This window comes from Phyllopteryx taeniolatus, chromosome 13 (genome assembly GCF_024500385.1).
Source record: "Phyllopteryx taeniolatus isolate TA_2022b chromosome 13, UOR_Ptae_1.2, whole genome shotgun sequence".
Classification (NCBI taxonomy): domain Eukaryota; kingdom Metazoa; phylum Chordata; class Actinopteri; order Syngnathiformes; family Syngnathidae; genus Phyllopteryx; species Phyllopteryx taeniolatus.
Genome location: NC_084514.1, coordinates 19,801,936 through 19,820,637, shown reverse-complemented (window position 1 = coordinate 19,820,637; position 18,702 = coordinate 19,801,936). Strand labels below are relative to the sequence as shown.

The 18,702-nt window shown below is 43.5% G+C and overlaps 1 protein-coding gene across 2 annotated transcripts; it reads right to left on the bottom strand.

Moving 5' to 3' along the window:
• Positions 1-472: 472 nt before the first annotated feature.
• Positions 473-18,489, bottom strand: cdan1 (codanin 1). Of its 2 annotated transcripts, none has more exons than XM_061795359.1 (27): positions 18,349-18,489; positions 16,547-17,157; positions 15,618-15,833; positions 10,849-11,042; positions 10,634-10,765; positions 10,477-10,555; positions 10,136-10,256; positions 9,941-10,050; positions 9,513-9,602; positions 9,335-9,410; positions 9,059-9,264; positions 7,854-8,001; positions 7,633-7,776; positions 7,062-7,228; positions 6,262-6,343; positions 6,083-6,172; positions 5,608-5,662; positions 5,286-5,529; positions 4,696-4,848; positions 4,531-4,594; positions 3,825-3,903; positions 3,570-3,757; positions 2,657-2,764; positions 2,510-2,573; positions 1,378-1,556; positions 877-984; positions 473-785 (listed from the first exon to the last, which is right to left on the bottom strand). In XM_061795359.1, exons 1-27 carry the CDS (start codon positions 18,424-18,426, stop codon positions 684-686), a joined length of 3,888 nt encoding a protein of 1,295 aa, XP_061651343.1. In that variant the 5' UTR covers positions 18,427-18,489; the 3' UTR covers positions 473-683. The 2 variants fall into 2 exon arrangements, with proteins under 2 accessions (XP_061651343.1, XP_061651342.1); XM_061795358.1 differs by having other exon boundaries at positions 16,547-17,160; positions 18,349-18,482.
• Between the last annotated feature and the right edge of the window lie 213 nt (positions 18,490-18,702).

Below are 18,702 nucleotides of genomic sequence, written 5' to 3'. Positions count from 1 at the left end.
CCAACCATTGGCCAGCAACCAGTACAGGGTGTACGGTAACTGGTTCACCTAACACTGGTGAGTAAGGCTAACTTTTGATAACACTGCAGCTCTGCTTACCTTTTGAAATGATATTGCTTCGGCCACCACCAGTGGTTCTTCTGCCTAGCTGATCACATCATTAGTGGAAAAATAATTTTAATTAGCCCCACTGTAAGGTAATGATGGGGGCGTATTTGCTCAGACTCATCTTCAAAAATTGCAGATAACTAAAGATTTATTTGGTTGTTTAATTTTAGACTCAATGGGTGGGCAGCCACTCCAGACACACAACTATTTGTATACAAACATTAACATTTTGCCATAATATGACTTATTTAAAACAAAGGACATTAATGAAGATGCGATGAAAACATTAACCAGAGTTCCTCTTTATTAATAATATAACTTTCATTATCATGCTTGGTGACAAAATATTCATTTTTTTCTTTACAAAAAAAAAAAAAAAAAAAAGCAGCAGCATCAAAACAGGAAAATGGTGAACAAATGTGTCACATTCATGTAAGGACTTGCAAGTCAAAGTGCTACATTGATAAAATCATATATGTGTGTGTGTGTGTATATGTTTTGCAAGACGACCAAGAACAAGAGGGAAGCATAAAATTTGAGTTGTTTTAGTCTTTTTCCTGCCTTTTGGCTTTTTGTCATGTGGCGCCCTCTAGAGTCCGTTTAGACAGCTGCAGCAGGTCCATTTGACTGGGCAGCGATGAGGAGACGTTATCGTGTTCAAACTTCTCCATTAGCTCCTGTATTGTTAAAAAAATTAAAAAAATAAAAATGACGAAGGAAAATGAAGATGATAGATTGGGAGGGGGGGTGTGTAGGAAAAAAACTCACCGGCGGCACGGTCTGCTTTGCCAATTTGGTCCAGTGAGAGACGAGCTCCTCCTCGGACAAGAGGCCTCGGTCAATCAGCCTCCTCACCACATACAGGTAGTTGTTCCACTTAATAATAACAACAATAATAAGTATAAAAATAATGACAATAATAAATTAGATTTGTATAGCACTTTTCTTAGTACTCAAAGATGCTCAACCTAAAATGTAGGTAAAGAGTAGGTAAATAAATAGTAGGCAGGGATAAGAAAGAAAGAAATATGAATGACCTGATTTCAGGCCTCTTGGCAGAAAAAAGTCTGGAAGTCAGGAATGCGTGGATGATTTTAATTCATATTTAAGATCTTTACTGAGGCACCCCAGAGGCAACATTACATCCCGAATACTAGAAATAGCTGGTTTGGTAAAATACGGCACCGCTTCTCTCGCCCAAAGGCAGCGGGGTTAGGCTGCAGCTCAGCGCCACAGAAAATGGAAGGATGCGTGTTGTTAGGACAGTACCTCGCCGTCTCCAGCCTTCAGCACGGCGGTGACGGCTAGCGGGGTGAAGAGCAGGTGGAGGGGGGCGCAGCAACAGTTGTCTCGCTCCCAAAGCTCGCCCAGCTGCTCCAGCAGCGCTCTGACGCAAGGCTCTGACTCGTCGCCGCCTGACCGAGGTGCGAGAGGCAGCTCTGCAGACACTGAACACACACAAGAGGTTTTTTTGTTGTTCTTTGGGCGGAAGCGCAGCGCTTTCATTACAATCTTTAAGAACTAATCATTATTTATAGAGAAAATATACAAAAATGTTATTACAAATCAAATCTAAATTGTATTTGCACAACTATTCTAGATATACATTGGATATTAAAATGCATTATATATTATTCTAGTTAATAATAATTATTCATTCTTTCAACTTTGTATTCACTGATATTTATTTTGGTTACAAAAAATAGGAAATACAAAGATTTTGGGTAAAACAGAATCTAACAAAAATATTATGTTTTTTTTGTCAAAATAAAGTTGCCCCAAAATAAAGTAATATATGAATGTACAAAATAATTTTATAACAAAGCCTCTCTGCAGTTGAGTAAATACATTTTAAATGGGGTTAGTTATTATTGCGGAATTACATTTTTAATTTACACATTTTTAGTTTTTCTTCAGACATCAGTTTAATTAATCCTGTTAGCAGTGGAAAAAACAAACATTAATTACTGTTATAAAATGTGTTTATTATAAATAAAGGCAAAATAAAGAATTTTCATGACGTCATTTCAATTAAGAATCAGTGTGAAATTTTTAAGTACGCCTGAAACTGTTTAATTGTATGTTTTCTATTCATCATTTGTGTAAAAAAACTAATGTACAATAAAATGTGCTTAAGATTCTTTTCATTTTATGTAAGTAAGCCAAGGCCTTTTATGGCATGTCATTTCAATGAAGAATCATTCTGTAATTTTCAACTGAAATAGATATTTCACATTTTAAGAAAAAACAAGTATGTCAAAAGTGAAATACAAATTATATATACTTTACAAAAAAAGTCTGTTTATTTTGAAGTATAGATTTGTTTAGTAAAAATAAAGGCAAAATGAGGAAGTTCTGGGAAATGAAGAAATCCTTTTAAAGGCATAATTGTCAGTCTCACCCAGCTTGCAGGCCAGCAGGACAGTGGAGTTGAGCAGCATCTGCTCCGACACGGCTGTTAAGAACTAAACGCCAGGGGATTAACACAAGTTTTTGGATTAAAAGTGCCGAAGAACAATCCATCCAGCGTGGCTGTGTGCGCTTGTACCTTTTTGCAGACCAGTGTGTCTCCCACTCTCCAGAAGAGCGTTTGGAGCTGAGAGCCGCTCGGCAGCTCCTCGTCCATCCTGGGGCCCGCGGCCACGCTCAGCAAGTCCTTCGGGTGATGTTGTTCAGAAGACAAATATTTGCCACGTGTTTTGAAGAAGAAAACTAGCACCCTAAATCTGTGTACTTTATATAAACATACAACACTTACATAAAATGTCAACAACTGACACTTTGCGCATCATGATTTCATGCATTTATTGTGCGGCTCCTTCTGGTATGCGTGCCTTGGCCACCAGGGGGCAGTATAATGCATATGTACCGGTACATATAAACACAAAGAAGACGGTCACAACTGCTCTGTGAGATGCAGTAATATTCGTTGTTTTTCCACAGTGGCTAAAGAATACGGGCACATCTCAATAAATTAGAATACAGTAGAAAAGTAAATTTATTTCAGTACTCATACATGATATAGATTCATTAAACACAGAGCGAATTCCTGCCTAATTTCTACATTAACTCATTCACTGCCAGCCTTCCCTGTTAACATGGATATTTGACTTCTAAAGCCATCAATGCTAGCCAGTCTATGGGGTTTTGTATTAGGTGTTAACATTAAGCTAGCAGACTTTTCTCAAATTTATGTGGCTTTGTTAAATGTGTAATTCTTGCCGTTTTATGTTGAGTTTGACACTAAACAGCTTTAAGTGGGCAATTGGCCTGTTTTTGGAAGAATTGTTCACCATCTGCTACTTGTGAAGTTTGCTGCTACCATCGTGCGCTCGGAAAGTAAATTTTTGCACCCAACTCAGGACAAAAAATAAATAAATAAAAATGGCCAAGCGATGGCTCATATCTCGAAAAAAGTAAGGTCACTCGTAAGTCGAGGCACCCCTGCATTCATGTCATACCTTGATTGCGATAAGGACATCAGAGGGCAGTGAGGCGTTGTGGGTGCAGTAGGGCGGGCAGGATGTCACTCTGGCGCCCCCTGGCTTCCTCTTGGGCGTGAGCGGCGGGCCTAGCTCATCCGAGGAGTCGGCAGTCAAGGTCTTGATTGCGCGCTCGTACCTGCACTTCCATTCTCGGCGGATGAGCGCTGAAGGGAAGAAATGAGGCGGTTTATCTGGCGAACAGATAGATGCGCACGCATGAGGTAAGCGTACCCGTGATGTTCGCCGAGAGCCAGCTGCAGGCTTTTTCTGTGGCCAGGTGTATGGTGATGTTTTCAGATGTGGCCAGCACCTGAAAAAAATAAATAAAATAAAATAAATAAATAAACTTACATTCAAGCCACTATATAAGAAAATATTGTTTCTTAAAATAAGCTAAGGCTTTTGATAACAAGCAATTTTTATTTAGAATCATACGGTTGAGAATGTAAATATCAAAATAGTCTGTTTTTTTTTTTTACTTTATTGTATATTTTAAATTTTAATTCTGACATCGTTCTAATTAGGAATTACTATGTGGGGAAAAAAATATGTACAAATATTAAGGAAAATTAGGACTTTTTAGCTAAGCCCCTTTACTGTATAAGGCCTTTAATGACACGTCTTTTCAACTACTAATAATTGTGCAAAAAGAAAGGTTTTTTAACTATACATTTTTTTGTTTTTTGTTTAATCTATTTTTCACTAATCATTATTTTAGAAAAAAATATTCACCGGTACATTATAGGGGGAAATGGGGATTTTTTTTTTTTTTTTTTAAGTGAATGCCTTTTATGATGTCATTTAAATTAAGTCGTTGTTTGTGTGAGAAAAACATAATGGTTTACACACACATACATAAATATGAATACATACTGGATTTTTTTTTCTTGTTTTCGGGACTTTTTAGTCATTGAACACTAACACTTTAATGACTTACAGCAGGGGACGTCTCATCAGGAAGCAAAATCCGTATGGCTTCTGGACTCTTTTCACAGCAAAATCTGCAGAATATTAAAGCCAGAGATCGATTCAAAGAAACTATGACATGATGAAAATGTAAAAAAAAAAAAAGAAAAAACCAACAACTAATAACTTGTGGTACCTGGTGGCTCTGTTCAGGGAGTCCAGTCCCGCCTCACACAGCTGAGCGCAGATGGACTCGTTCAGTTTGGACGGGTTGGCTTTGGGTGATGATTCCAGTCCTTCTCTGAGCATCTTCTCCCCTCTTTCCACCAACTCGCTCACTAACGTTGACCTGCGAAAAAACAACCTTATACATAACAAAACACCAACTCATGGAAATAGTACAGTAAACCCTCGCCAGTTCGCAAATGTTTCTGTAGAACATCAACTTTTGGCTATTTGCACCTATCGCTCCATTCTTTAATCCGCTTCACACATTTATTGTAAATAATTTAAAAAATAGCATTAAAACAATTATTTTAATACATTTAACATTTGTGTATACGTTTTATGAATTGATTAATAACTCAATTAATTCTAAATAGTAGGATAACAAAACAAAAATGAAGCATTTTTTAATTATTAAAATAACATGGCCGACTATAAGAGGAAGCTGTCCCGTCTGTCTGTACAAACTATTCGTAACTTTTCACTCTTCGCGTTTGGTCTCGGTCCCTAACCTCCGCGAATAGCGAGGGTTCGCCACGATTCAAACACTCTGACACCAACTTCATGTGTTTTACAGCGTTGGAGCCGACCCGCTCGGCCACAAACTCCACCGTGCGGCGCAGAGACGGCGGCTGGTTGTGGAAGAAAGCCTGCTCCAGGTCCGCCTGCAGCTTCAGCTGCGAGCGCTCGCCGCCGCCCGGCGCGTCCCGGGGCTCGGCCGACGTCGGCGTGATCTTGCGGACGACGCCGCCGCCCTTGGCGCTGCTCCCCGACACGAAGGCGGCGAGGAGCTTGCGGAACTCGCCTGGCGAGAGCAAAAGGAAAGGCTGCTGACGCGCAAAACACGGGACCAAGGGGTGGGGCAAACAGGAATAGTACTCACCGAGAAAGGGACAGCATGTGTAGAGGAGCTGCTGGTCCACCAGGGGGATGGAGTCCTGTAAATAGACACCACACACAAGGTATTTACCTGCTCCTATTTTCCAGCCACCTCTGGCTCTGAAATCTCTGCAATCATCCATCAATCCATTTTCTTTACCGCTTATCTTCACTAGGGTCATGGGTGAGCTTGGACCTATCCTGTATATGCGTTTCATGCTGCACATACAGTAAGTACATTGTACTTTAGCACGTTTATTAAACCGTTAAAAAGATAAATTAATCAATGTAATGTAAAAGAAACTACCACCTAAATTCATCTTTTTCACACAGTGAGTAAATGACACTTATAGACCTGCGAACATTTTTTTTGGGGGGGTGATTACGGCGAATGACACTGTACTAAAATGGCGTCCAGGCCACGAATGTGTCTAAAATGTTTGCCGAGCGTCTGGAATGACTTTCATCCCCCGACTTACGAGTCCTGCAGCATTGGCGTTGGTCTCCTCCAGCTCGGCCACCTCGGTGAAGTCACTGGTGAAGAACACATCCTCGGGGATTACCGGGATCTGTTACATGCAAGAAGGTATATTAAGTGTTACATTCGTATTCGTGGCTGTGATGCGTGCTACTTCAAAGCATGCAGGAAGCAGACTACCTGGAAGAGCCATCCCAGTACAGACACCATCAGCAGTTTGTTCAGGTAAGATGTCTCTTCGCATCTGCTCAGAATCATTTTCCTTAAGTCACACATAAAAATAGAAAAATATGAGAAAAAAATATATATTAAACTACAACCAAAAAAATACAGAAATCGAGAGGGGGAAATAAACAAAATACTTGATAAACAATATACAATTGGGAGGGGGGGGGGGGACAAAAACTGACAAATATATAAAAAAAAAAAAAACATGAAAAATACGCAAATTAAGACAAATAGAAACATATTCAAAACAATTGACAAAATAAGAATATATTACAAAATAATACCAAATTACACAAAGAATACAGACGCAGATTTACAAAATGTACAAATATGACAATGTGAAAAAAAGCAAAAATATGACAGAAAAATTACAAAAATTATACCAATGACAAAGAAAAAGGAAATATCAGGTAAAAGAAATACACGAATTAGAACAATATATATATATATATTAGAAAAAAGTAAAACATAGAGAATAATAATACAACATTTTAGATTAAAATAGAAAAATAACAGATGAAAAATACAAAATAATTACAATAAAATACATAAGAAAATTGAACCAAAATGTTAATAAATAACAAATAGACTTTTTCAAAATACACAAATATGACAAAAATATGAGAAAAAAAAAAACTAGACGAGGTGTGGCGTCTCAACTCTCACTGTGATGCAAAACAATAGGAGTCAAACACTTGCATTCTTACAGTGTACCTAATAAAGTGTCCGGTGCATCAGAATGCCATGAATACCTGTAGAGGAGACACAGCGTGCCCAGGACCGCCCTGTAGCCGAGCAGCAGCGGCCCGGTGAAGTCCAACATGGAGAGGAACTCCACCAGCCAGGGCACCGTCAAGATGGTGCGCCTGCGCCTCATGCTGTTCCTCAGCACGCCGCACACGTCCAGCACAGGAACGCTCTGTTCATGTACGATATACTACTATAAATTAAAAGAGTTCATGTCTGAAGCTTTTATTCAAATTAACGCAGATGATTTCGGTGTTCTGGAAAGGTTTGAGAAATGTTAAAATGCTGCAATGTTGAAGGACGACATTTTGAGCATTTACAAGAGTAAATTGTGTTTAACAAACGTAATTCTAATGAATAAGTGTAAAAGAAATGAAATGGAAAAAAATAAGTGCATTCCTTCCTTACGGCCCTACCTGTCTGTACACATTATTGTAATAGAAAGAAGTTCAATAAGCCCAAAAGGACTGATTTGGATTTTCCGTGACCATCGCGGTGCATTCAAGTCCATCCGTTTGTGAGCACAGACTAAAAACGTAGACTGCGATGTTAGCTTCAGGAGCTAGCCGCTTTTACCTTGCTGCGCAGGGCGACCGCCGCCTCCTGAATCTCCCTCGATGGCTTTTCGGCCGTCTGGTACGGCAGGAAGGAGATGAAGCCCAAGAACTTGGCCAAGAGTCGAGCCAGGAGGAGCACCGAGGCGAAGCGCTGTTTCTCGTCCTGACAGGAGGTCCGCGCCACACAGTCAGCTTGAACGGTGCGTGCTTTTAATTCACGGGCGTCGCGTCGACGCGTACCTGCTGCTCCATGTCCCCGTCGCCGCCCTCCTCTTCGGCCTCTTCCCCTTGTTCTCCGACGGGAGCGGGAGGACTCAAGATGGAGACTTCGTCCAGCTGAAGGAGTTGCCGACACAAGTTGTCCTGCAGGTGCTGGCTCAGCTGACAGCTGGTATGAAGTCAATAAAGATTTTCTTTTACAAAATACAACCAAGACAGAAGATTCTAAACTAGTGGGTGGTTTGCACGTAGCTTATCAAAAATAGCACCGCTAATAACAATACATTTTAAATGACACTTTACAGATATTCAGTTATCAGAAAGCAATGAGAAGAAAATGTGCATCCATTTCCATTGTATTTATATAACATATTAACAATACAATTAGTAAGTATTACGTTTTAGGAGATAATTCAGGTCTTCTTTGTGCAGTTCTTATTTTTCTTTTATACTGTATATATTTATAAATCTTTTGTAATTTGTCATTTTGGTATTTAAATTTTTTATTTTATGAGGTTTATATGATGTATTTCATTATAAATCTTTTTTATTTTTATAATTACTTGATGTGCATGTGTTACTATATAATGCATTTGTTTTTTATTGGATTAATATTCATTGAAACTTTTTTTAATTCTTTTAAATTACAAATTTAAGGTGCATGTCTTTTTTAATTTGTAGTTTTTATATTTGTCATTTTTAGATTTATATTCTTAACCTACATAATTGGCTTTTTTGGTATTTATTAGTATATATTGTTACTTTCAATTTTATAAATATTATACATTTTAGTGTTATATTTTTTCATTCCATAATAACCTTTGTATGATACTTTTATTTAATTTTTTTTAAAAAAGTAATTAGTCATTTCACTTTAAAATATACAGTGAAATAAATTTTTGCCACAATATTTACCTGCATATACATTTTTTGCCTTTCCTAATTTGCAATTTTGATATCTCTTTTAAAATGTATTCATTTTTATACATGAAGTTATCACATCGTAAATGTAAATATGTCTATTATATCTATATATTTCTTTTATTATTATATATATATTTTTAAAGAAACTAGATTGGTTTTGCGTCTACTTAAGTGGGTCGTGACTTAAGTGGGAGGTGCCTAAATGGCCACTGAAAAATGTGGGTTATATATCGGTATTATACGCATATTAGTGTGAATGCAGCATGTCAATAACCTAGCAGTATGAGCTCAGTATGTCTTACCAACTGGCCGCTTGCAGAAAGTCCCGGAAGAACTCCTGTTGGCCGGGAAAGGACGGCGGCGGGCACGGGCCGCCGACGCCGTGGGGCTGGATCAGACGCTCCTCCAGACGCTTCAGGCGGCCCAGGCCGTCGGCTCCCAGCATGCCGAGCAGGTCGGCGTCGGGGGTGTCGCCGCTTGAGCCGTTAACACGAGGCCCTTTGCACATCTAAGCACGGGAGTACGACTTTGTAGTTGATGAATATTCGAGCTAATGAGATTGGAACGTGTGGACCTACCTGAACGAGCTGCTTCAGGAAGAGACGAGCAAAGTGCGAATGACTTCCAGCGGCGGTCAGCTGACTCATCATTCCTCTGAGACACCGGCCCCCCACAAAAAAAATTAAATTCAAATAAAGAGTAAGATTAGTGTAAAACGTCACAAAAATAAAAGGGCAATCAAAGACTTTGACCTGCCTGATGCGACACCCGAGGGCGATGTCGAAGATCCAGCCGGGCTCCTTGTGGAAGTCCTCCCACTCTCTCAGCACCTCGTAAAAAATGTCTCTGAGATGAAAGGAAAGTCAATCAATCAATCTGCAAGATGACCATGAGGACATATTAAGTGTGTTTTTTTTGTTTGATAGAAAATCTGATTCTGATAGCAGTTTCCTTTTAAATATCATTAAATCTGTTAGTTTACAGTACATCCGTTATATTTTTCACATTTTGTTCCCCTACCGTACCCAATATGAGCCAAACAGTCACCTTAAAACCAAACTAGGTAGCAAACCGTGATTTTAACACCCCGTGTCAATTCCCACAAAATCTTATTTCCCACAGAATGTTTCCAACTATGAAAAATTCAAGTAATTTTGTAGGCTTATCTACAATCTAGTAGATACCTTTGCTTTTTGAACGTGTGGAAGGCCTTGTCACTGATGAAGTTGAAGCGATTGTCTGTGGCAGGCTGGAAAGGCACCGAGTGGATGAACGTGGAAACGCAGGGAGAGAGCTGGAAGACATTGAGCTGGAAAATTAATCTTCCGTCATTCGAATCATCATGTAGTTTTAAGTACGGATGCAAATCAGTGTGCTACCCTGGCTGTGCTTCGGTCCTGGGCCTGACTCAAACGATCCCTGAGGCGCGGCGAGAACGACGCCACTCTCTCGTTCTCGGCCAGGAGACGCAACGTGCATTTGTCCAGGTGAGCCAACAACCTACAAAAAAAAAAAAGTACTAGACAAATATGGCTGGGAGTTGGTTAATTTAGTCAACTGCATGTGGAGAGGAGGTGTACACGTATGAATTAAAAATGAGCAAAAACAAAGTCGTGTGTTTTTTTTTTTTAAATCAACAAAGACCTCAAGTTTTATCGCACAATCGGGACAGGTGTACCATTACACCCCTCGTACTGTATGTATGAAGATGAAAACTCACTGATATTGATTTTCCAGCACCTTCACTGCAAAGTAGACACAGTTGTGCACTTGTCTCAAGTAGCGTCTCTCCAGCACATCTATAAAAATGCGCCAAACGGAACAAGATTTTTTTCTTTTTTCATTCAAAATAATGTGGTCAATTACAGTGCAGCTACCTGAGTTGAGCACACATACACTCCCTTCCTCCTCCTCATTCTCATCATTGTTGTCAGAAGTATTAGGAGATCGAGACGTGAGCAGCTGGATCACAAAGAAGAGCTCCAGAAAAATGTTTGGCACCAGATTTTCTGGAAAACATTTTTTTAAAATGTTTTGGTTTTTTTCCCCTCACTTTCTTTGCTGATCTGGCACCGACTTGAGGTTCCCTCACCAGAAATGCAGGCGCAGTACAACTCAGCCAACACGTCCAAATCCGAGGCCGCCGTGACCTTAGACGGTTCAGGACAGGGCGTCTGCTGGTCCGGCGTCACCTTGGAGCCGACCACTCGGACCACGCACTTGGTCGACGTGCACGGCTCCGCTGAGGCCGGCGGAGGAGAGCATGTCTGCTGGGCTCGTTTGGACCTGGAGACAGGAGTCAAGAATTACACTCACCAGCCATATAATTAGATACACCTCCACTCATCTGATGAGACCTAATAATAGGCCTGTGTCAGAAAGTCTACCTTTATAAAGAGACATACAAGGCTACTTTAGTCGAGACAAGGCATACAGATAATTATGAATGTTATGATCTCTAGATATATCCGTATCTAAATATACATATAGATATATTTTTTAATTCTATTAAAACTGTATACAAATGATTGCTACTTCAAATAAAATATGTATTACATAATAAATATGTCACAATTATTTTAAAATGAAGAAAAATAGTCCTGTTGTTTTCTCTGTAAAAATTTGGTGATAATTTGGAGATACTATGTGTTTTTATTGCATTTTTTTACTATAATTATCATATACAGACAGGTAAATGATCAGCAAAAATAAAACATTTTTATAATATTTTATAAAACATATTTCTATTTTTCCACAAAAAGCGGCAATATATTTAAATATTTTTGCTTTTATCCCCGAAATTAAGAAGTAAAAGTAAAACAAATTCAGTGGACAGTGAGTTTTTTTTCTTTTTCATCCCATCCATCCATTTTCTGAGCCGCTTCTCCTCACTAGGGTCGGGGGCGTGCTGGAGCCTATCCCAGCTGTCATCGGGCAGGAGGCGGGGTACACCCTGAACTGGTTGCCAGCCAATCACAGTTCTTTTTCATCCCAAAATATGAAAACAATATTTTTTTTAAAACGTGAGACATACATTTTCACTCGACAGACACAACATTTTTATTATGTATTGTATTACACTATTATATATATTTTCCAAACAATGTCTTTTTTTTTATCCATCCATCCATCCATTCTCTACCGCTTATCCGGGTCGGGTCGCGGGGGCAGTAGCTTCAGCAGGGACGCCCAGACTACCCTCTCCCCAGCCACTTCATCCAGCTCTTCCGGGGGGATCCCGAGGCGTTCCCAGGCCAGCCGAAGGATGTAGTCTCTCCAGCGCGTCCTGGGTCGTCCCCGGGGTCTCCTCCCGGTGGGACATGCCCGGAACACCTCACCAGGGAGGCGTCCGGGAGGCATCCGAATCAGATGCCCCAGCCACCTCATCTGGCTCCTCTCAATGCGGAGGAGTAGCGGCTCTACTCTGAGATCCTCCCGGATGACCGAGCTTCTCACCCTATCTCTAAGGGAGAGCCCGGACACCCTGCGGAGGAAACTCATTTCGGCCGCTTGTATCCGGGATCTTGTTCTTTCGGTCACGACCCACAGCTCATGACCATAGGTGAGGGTAGGAACGAAGATCGACCGGTAAATTGAGAGCTTCGCCTTTCGGCTTAGCTCTTTCTTTACCACAACGGACCGATACAAAGTCCGCATCACTGCAGACGCTGCACCGATCCGCCTGTCGATCTCCCGTTCCATTCTTCCCTCACTCGTGAACAAGACCCCAAGATACTTGAATTCCTCCACTTGGGGCAGGATCTCATCCCCGACCTGGAGATGGCATGCCACCCTTTCCCGACTGAGGACCATGGTCTCAGATTTGGAGGTGCTGATTCTCATCCCAGCCGCTTCACACTCGGCTGCGAACTGCTCCAATGAGAGTTGGAGGTCACGGCTTGATGAAGCCAACAGAACCACATCATCTGCAAAAAGCAGAGATGCAATACTGAGGCCACCAAACCGGACCCCCTCTACGCCTCGGCTGCGCCTAGAAATTCTGTCCATAAAAGTTATGAACAGAATCGGCGACAAAGGGCAGCCTTGGCGGAGTCCAACCCTCACCGGGAACGAGTCCGACTTACTGCCGGATATGCGGACCAAACTCTGACTCCGGTCGTACAGGGACCGAACAGCCCGTATCAGGGGGTTCGGTACCCCATACTCCCGAAGCACTCTCCACAGGACTCCCCGAGGGACACGGTCGAACGCCTTCTCCAAGTCCACAAAACACATGTAGACTTGTTGGGCGAACTCCCATGCACCCTCGAGGACCCTGCCGAGGGTGTAGAGCTGGTCCACTGTTCCACGGCCAGGACGAAAACCACACTGCTCCTCCTGAATCTGAGATTCGACTTCCCGACGGACCCTCCTCTCCAGCACCCCTGAATAGACCTTACCAGGGAGGCTGAGCAGTCTGATCCCCCTGTAGTTGGAACACACCCTCCGGTCCCCCTTCTTAAAAAGGGGGACCACCACCCCAGTCTGCCAATCCAGAGGCACTGTCCCCGATGTCCACGCGATGTTGCAGAGGCGTGTCAACCAGGACAGCCCCACAACATCCAGAGCCTTTAGGAACTGCGGGCGAATCTCATCCACCCCCGGGGCCCTGCCACCGAGGAGCTTTTTAACTACCTCGGTGACCTCAAACCCAGAGATAGGAGAGCCCGCCTCAGAGAACCCACACTCTGCTTCCCCATGGGAATGCGTGTCGGTGGAATTGAGGAGGTCTTCAAAGTATTCTCCCCACCGACTCACAACGTCCCGAGTCGAGGTCAGCAGCGCCCCATCCCCACTATACAGTGTTGGTGGTGCACTGCTTTCCTCTCCTGAGACGTCGGATGGTGGACCAGAATTTCCTCGAAGCCGTCCGGAAGTCTTTCTCCATGGCCTCACCGAACTCCTCCCATGCCCGGGTTTTTGCTTCAGCGACCACCAGAGCTGCATTCCGCTTGGCCAGCCGGTACCCATCAGCTGCCTCAGGAGTCCCACAGGCCAAAAAGGCCCGATAGGACTCCTTCTTCAGCTTGACGGCATCCCTCACCGTTGGTGTCCACCAACGGGTTCGGGGATTGCCGCCACGACAGGCACCGACCACCTTACGGCCACAGCTCCGGTCGGCCGCCTCAGCAATGGAGGCGCGGAACATGGTCCACTCGGACTCGATGTCCCCCGCCTCCCCCGGAACATGAGCAAAGTTCTGTCGGAGGTGGGAGTTGAAACTCCTTCTGACAGGGGATTCTGCCAGACGTTCCCAGCAGACCCTCACAATACGTTTGGGCCTGCCACGTCGGACCGGCATCTTCCCCCAGCATCGGAGCCAACTCACCACCAGGTGGTGATCAGTTGACAGCTCCGCCCCTCTCTTCACCCGAGTGTCCAAGACATGCGGCCGCAAGTCCGATGACACGACCACAAAGTCGATCATCGAACTGCGACCTAGGGTGTCCTGGTGCCAAGTGCACGTGTGGACACCCTTATGCTTGAACATGGTGTTCGTTATGGACAATCCGTGACGAGCACAGAAGTCCTATAACAGAACACCGCTTGGGTTCTGATCGGGGGGGCCGTTCCTCCCAATCGCGCCCTTCCAGGTCTCACTGTCATTGCCCACGTGAGCATTGAAGTCCCCCATCAGAACAATGGAGTCCCCAGCGGGAGCGCTCTCCAGCACCCCCTCCAAGGACTCCAAAAAGGGTGGGTACTCTGAACTGCTGTTTGGTGCATAGGCACAAACAACAGTCAGGACCCGTCCCCCCACCCGAAGGCGGAGGGAGGCTACCCTCTCGTCCACCGGGGTGAACCCCAACGTACAGGCGCCGAGCCGGGGGGCAATAAGTATACCCACACCTGCTCGGCGCCTCTCACCATGGGCAACTCCAGAGTGGAAGAGAGTCCAACCCCTCTCGAGAGGACTGGTACCAGAGCCCTAGGTGTGTGTGGAGGCGAGTCCGACTATATCGAGTCGGAACTTCTCGACCTCACACACCAGCTCGGGCTCCTTCCCTGCCAGAGAGGTGACATTCCACGTCCCTAGAGCCAGCTTCTGTAGCCGGGGATCGGATCGCCAAGGTCCCCGCCTTCGGCCACCGCCCAGCTCACACTGCACCCGACCCCTATGGCCCCTCCCACAGGTGGTGAGCCCATGGGAAGGGGGACCCACGTTACCCTTTCGGGCTGTGCCCGGCCGGGCCCCATGGGTGCAGGCCCGGCCACCAGGCGCTCGCCTTCGAGCCCCACCACCAGGCCTGGCTCCAGTGGGGGGCCCCGGTGGCCCGCGTCCGGGCAAGGGAAAACGAAGTCCATTGTTTGTCGTCATCATTAGGGGTCTTTGAGCCGTGCTTTGTCTGGTCCCTCACCTAGGACCTGTCATGGGTGACCCTGCCAGGGGCATAAAGCCCCAGACAACTTAGCTCCTAGGATCACTGGGACACACAAACCCCTCCACCACGACAAGGTGACGGCTCAAGAGAGATTTTTTTTAGAGATTTGTAATTTATTTTCCTACAACTACTCTTAAAATAAAATATACCGGTACAATATATACAATGATGCATTGCGTTTTCTTTTCTTTTCATAAAGTGAATAAATAAATAAATACAATATAGTGTTTGGGGATTAAAAATAAATATATATATATATTTAAAAAATTCTGAGATGCATGTTTTTTACTCTACAGCTAGAATATAGCAAAATATATTGCATTACGGTATGATATATTGTGAGTAATTTCTCAGTATTGTATTTGGAGAAATGGGCCATTATGAATGAATATTCCAAACAAAAGAATTAAGCTATTGTTTTTCTCTCCTCAGGTTCAACTGAGGCCCCCGCAGCTAGCTGAGCTGAGGCCGTGCTTACTTTTCTCTCTTGAGCAGCTCCCTCTCCTCCATCAGGCCGTGGGGGCTGACCGCTGTCACCGACCTGTTGGGCTTCTCCACTGCCACTCCCGTCGGCGGCGACGACGGGCTGGGAGCTTTGGCGAACGGTGTTGAGGTGAAGCACGTCTTCGGCTTGGAATGCGACCGCTCAGCGCTTACCGGCGTCGGATTTATTCTTCTGGATGGTTTGCTCCCCCTGGAGGACAGAAAGTGACAAATTTCAAAGGGGATATTTTTTTGTAAATGGACTTTTCCACCAAATGGCACTTTTATTGCTTTGGCCCGGGCACAAAAACAGCCGTATCCGAGATATTCAGCCAATAATAAAGGATAGGTTCTAAAAATATATATTTTGTTTAATTTCAAATTGCCCGTAGGTGTGAATGTGAGCGCAAATGGTTGTTTGTTTCTATGTGCCCTGCGATTGGCTGGCGACCGGTTCAGGGTGTACCCCCGCCTCCCGCCCGAAGATAGCTGGGATAGGCTCCAGTACGCCCGCGACCCGTGTGAGGATAAGGCGGTAAAGAAAATGGATGGATGGATGTATTGGTAATAATCGTTTTACAGCTGTCAGAGAGAGTTTCAGCTGCTTAAATTAAAATGTAATTCTTGTCCATGGCCAGCAGAGGGTATATTCACTTCTTAAATTCAAAATTGCATAATTCTTTTGGGCCATTAGAGTGCACTCTTTTGAAAACTTGGGAGTATTTTGCGAAATTGCTAACCTTTTACAAAAATGGACAAATGTTTCAGTCTGGTAGATAGAACAAAAAAAAATTATAAAATCATGCGTTGAGTCTAGAATGAAACCCATTTTGCACAAATTGTATGATTATTATCCAGTAAGTAAAAAGGAATTTTAAAAATGTGCCTACCTGGGAACAGTTTAAAAATGTGTAAAAGACTCACGCGGGGGAAACAGAAGACGAGCCAACGGGCGGGAAATCCTCCAAGTTGTTGAAATTAAGCTGACCCAGAGACGGAGGGGAAACCTGCTCATTGGGCCCGCCGAAGGCAGCTCCTCTGCTGGTTCTACTCCCGTTGTCATCAACGTGATGCGCCGCTCGCCCTCCTCCCACGTGTTTACCCGCGCCATTCCCGCTCCTCCTGCGGCTCTTCGTAACCTCCGGGGAAGACAGCACGTAGTCTCCGAGACTGATCCTCTGGCTCGGCCTCCGGTCCGACCCGGAAGGCCTGCACGCCGGGCTCCATGTGGTGGAAAAGGACGGGCTGCTGACATGACTCAGGCCCAACTCGGACCCCGGAGACGCAGTGGGGGAAAACAGCTGCACCCGGCTAGCGCCGCGAGAGCCGCCGCCCACCGTCCTGCAGGCCCTCTTCTCGGTGAAGCCTTGCGAGGAGGCGGCGGGCCTGGGCCGGGTGGGGGTCTTGGCAGGGGTGGCGGGGCCATGGGTAAGGGCCTGGCTACTCTGATCTCGCAGGTAGTTCAGCAAGAACGGGATGAATTCTTGCTTATGGATCGTCAATTCCGGATCGCTGAAAGCCAACCTGTCGCTATCCTGCTAGCGAGAAAAAAGAAACCCTTTTACTCACATATGCAAAAACTGGTGCATTAGAGGTAAAAATGGCAGTCTTGACTAATACATTAAGTACCTAAATGTCATAGGAAAGCTAACGAAACTAGCATCCATGTAGTATATAGCAGCTATAAACCTTCAAGCAACAGATTTTTTAAAACAAATATAACGATGCTCCCAGGCATCTACCGCATTTTTTATCCTCTGCAAAAAATGACAAATATAACTGTAGCTGTTCGAGCAGTTGTGACCGTCTTCTTCAAGTATATACATGTATATATTAGACTGCCCCCTGGTGGCCATGGCACGCAAACCAGAAGGAAACGCACAATGTATTGAAGGGTGAAATAATGAAGCATAAACTGTTTAATTCTTTACATTCTGTTTTATCGTGTTATTACATTATGTTTGGATGAAGTACAAAACTGTAGGCTGCTATTTTAATAGGTGTCAAAATTCATAAATTAGTCGACAACTAATTGATCATCAAATTAATTGACAATTATATTGATAATCGATTGAACGTTAAGAGCGATTAACTTTAAATGTCCAAATCCTTTGAATTCAGCCTCTCAAGTCTCAACAGTGAATATTCTCTGATTTCTGTATTAATGAAATCCGTTTATCTTTTGTGTTGAATCAAAATAAGACATTTGCTGTATTGGGACTGTTGACAGAGGCTAATTTTAGCGAATAAGCCATCACTATCGAGAAAAAATGCCCGACACAACCAGTAAAAGGAAAATCATAATAATAAGTTTACTGTAAATGTATTTTGACTGATGACAGATCCCATTTCGGTGAGAAAAAAAAATCCTCACCATGATAAAATAAACATTTTGACTAAGCTGCTATTCGTAAAAACACCCCGCTAATTTCACAACGCTGACTTGTTTAGCCGCATTAACCTCCAATAATAATAACAAAATCAACATAAAAAAGCGAATTTAGACATTTATAAAGCATTTTCGACCACAAATAACATAAATACCGGCGACTAAACTGTGCATGTAACTGAATGGGACGAGTTACCGTTACCTTGCTTAGCTGCCTAGCTAAAAGTTTTGTTTACAATGCGGAGTGTGCTCATGTCACCCCCCTTGGACAAAATGTACGACACCGAACCCGAGTCGAGCGCGACACCGAAAGTGTTCGAGGGGATTTCCGACCCACCTGGACGTTCTTCAGCCAGTCCAAGACCTTGCAAAGGTCCACTTTCCTCGACAGCAGCGATTCCAAAAGAGCCGCCATTCTGAGCAGGCATGAATTGAGGAGGAGGGGGGCGGGGTCAGTAAACACGCATGCGCACACTGTTTGTGACGTCGGGGACGCCTTCGACGTCAAGGAGAAATACGTTATTATTGATTTTTGAATTCATATTTAATTTGATTTCTTAAACCATTTAACATGGAAGCCATTGAATTAATGAATATTATAGATTTTTTTAGTATGCATAATAACGTTTCAACTTTTCAATGATCTGTGGAGATTTAAATAGTTTCAATTGAATTCAAAATTCTTGAGTGC

What these genes read in the sequence shown, in the direction of transcription:
- cdan1 (XM_061795358.1), bottom strand. Translation starts at nt 18,426, where the DNA reads ATGGCGGCTCTTTTGGAATCGCTGCTGTCGAGGAAAGTGGACCTTTGC. An exon ending in ATGTCCTTATCGCAATCAAG is followed by an intron (nt 2,765 to 3,569) that starts GTATGACATGAA and finishes CATCACCCGAAG; the next exon opens with GACTTGCTGAGCGTGGCCGC. An exon ending in CCTGCTGGCCTGCAAGCTGG is followed by an intron (nt 1,557 to 2,509) that starts GTGAGACTGACA and finishes GTGTGTGTTCAG; the next exon opens with TGTCTGCAGAGCTGCCTCTC.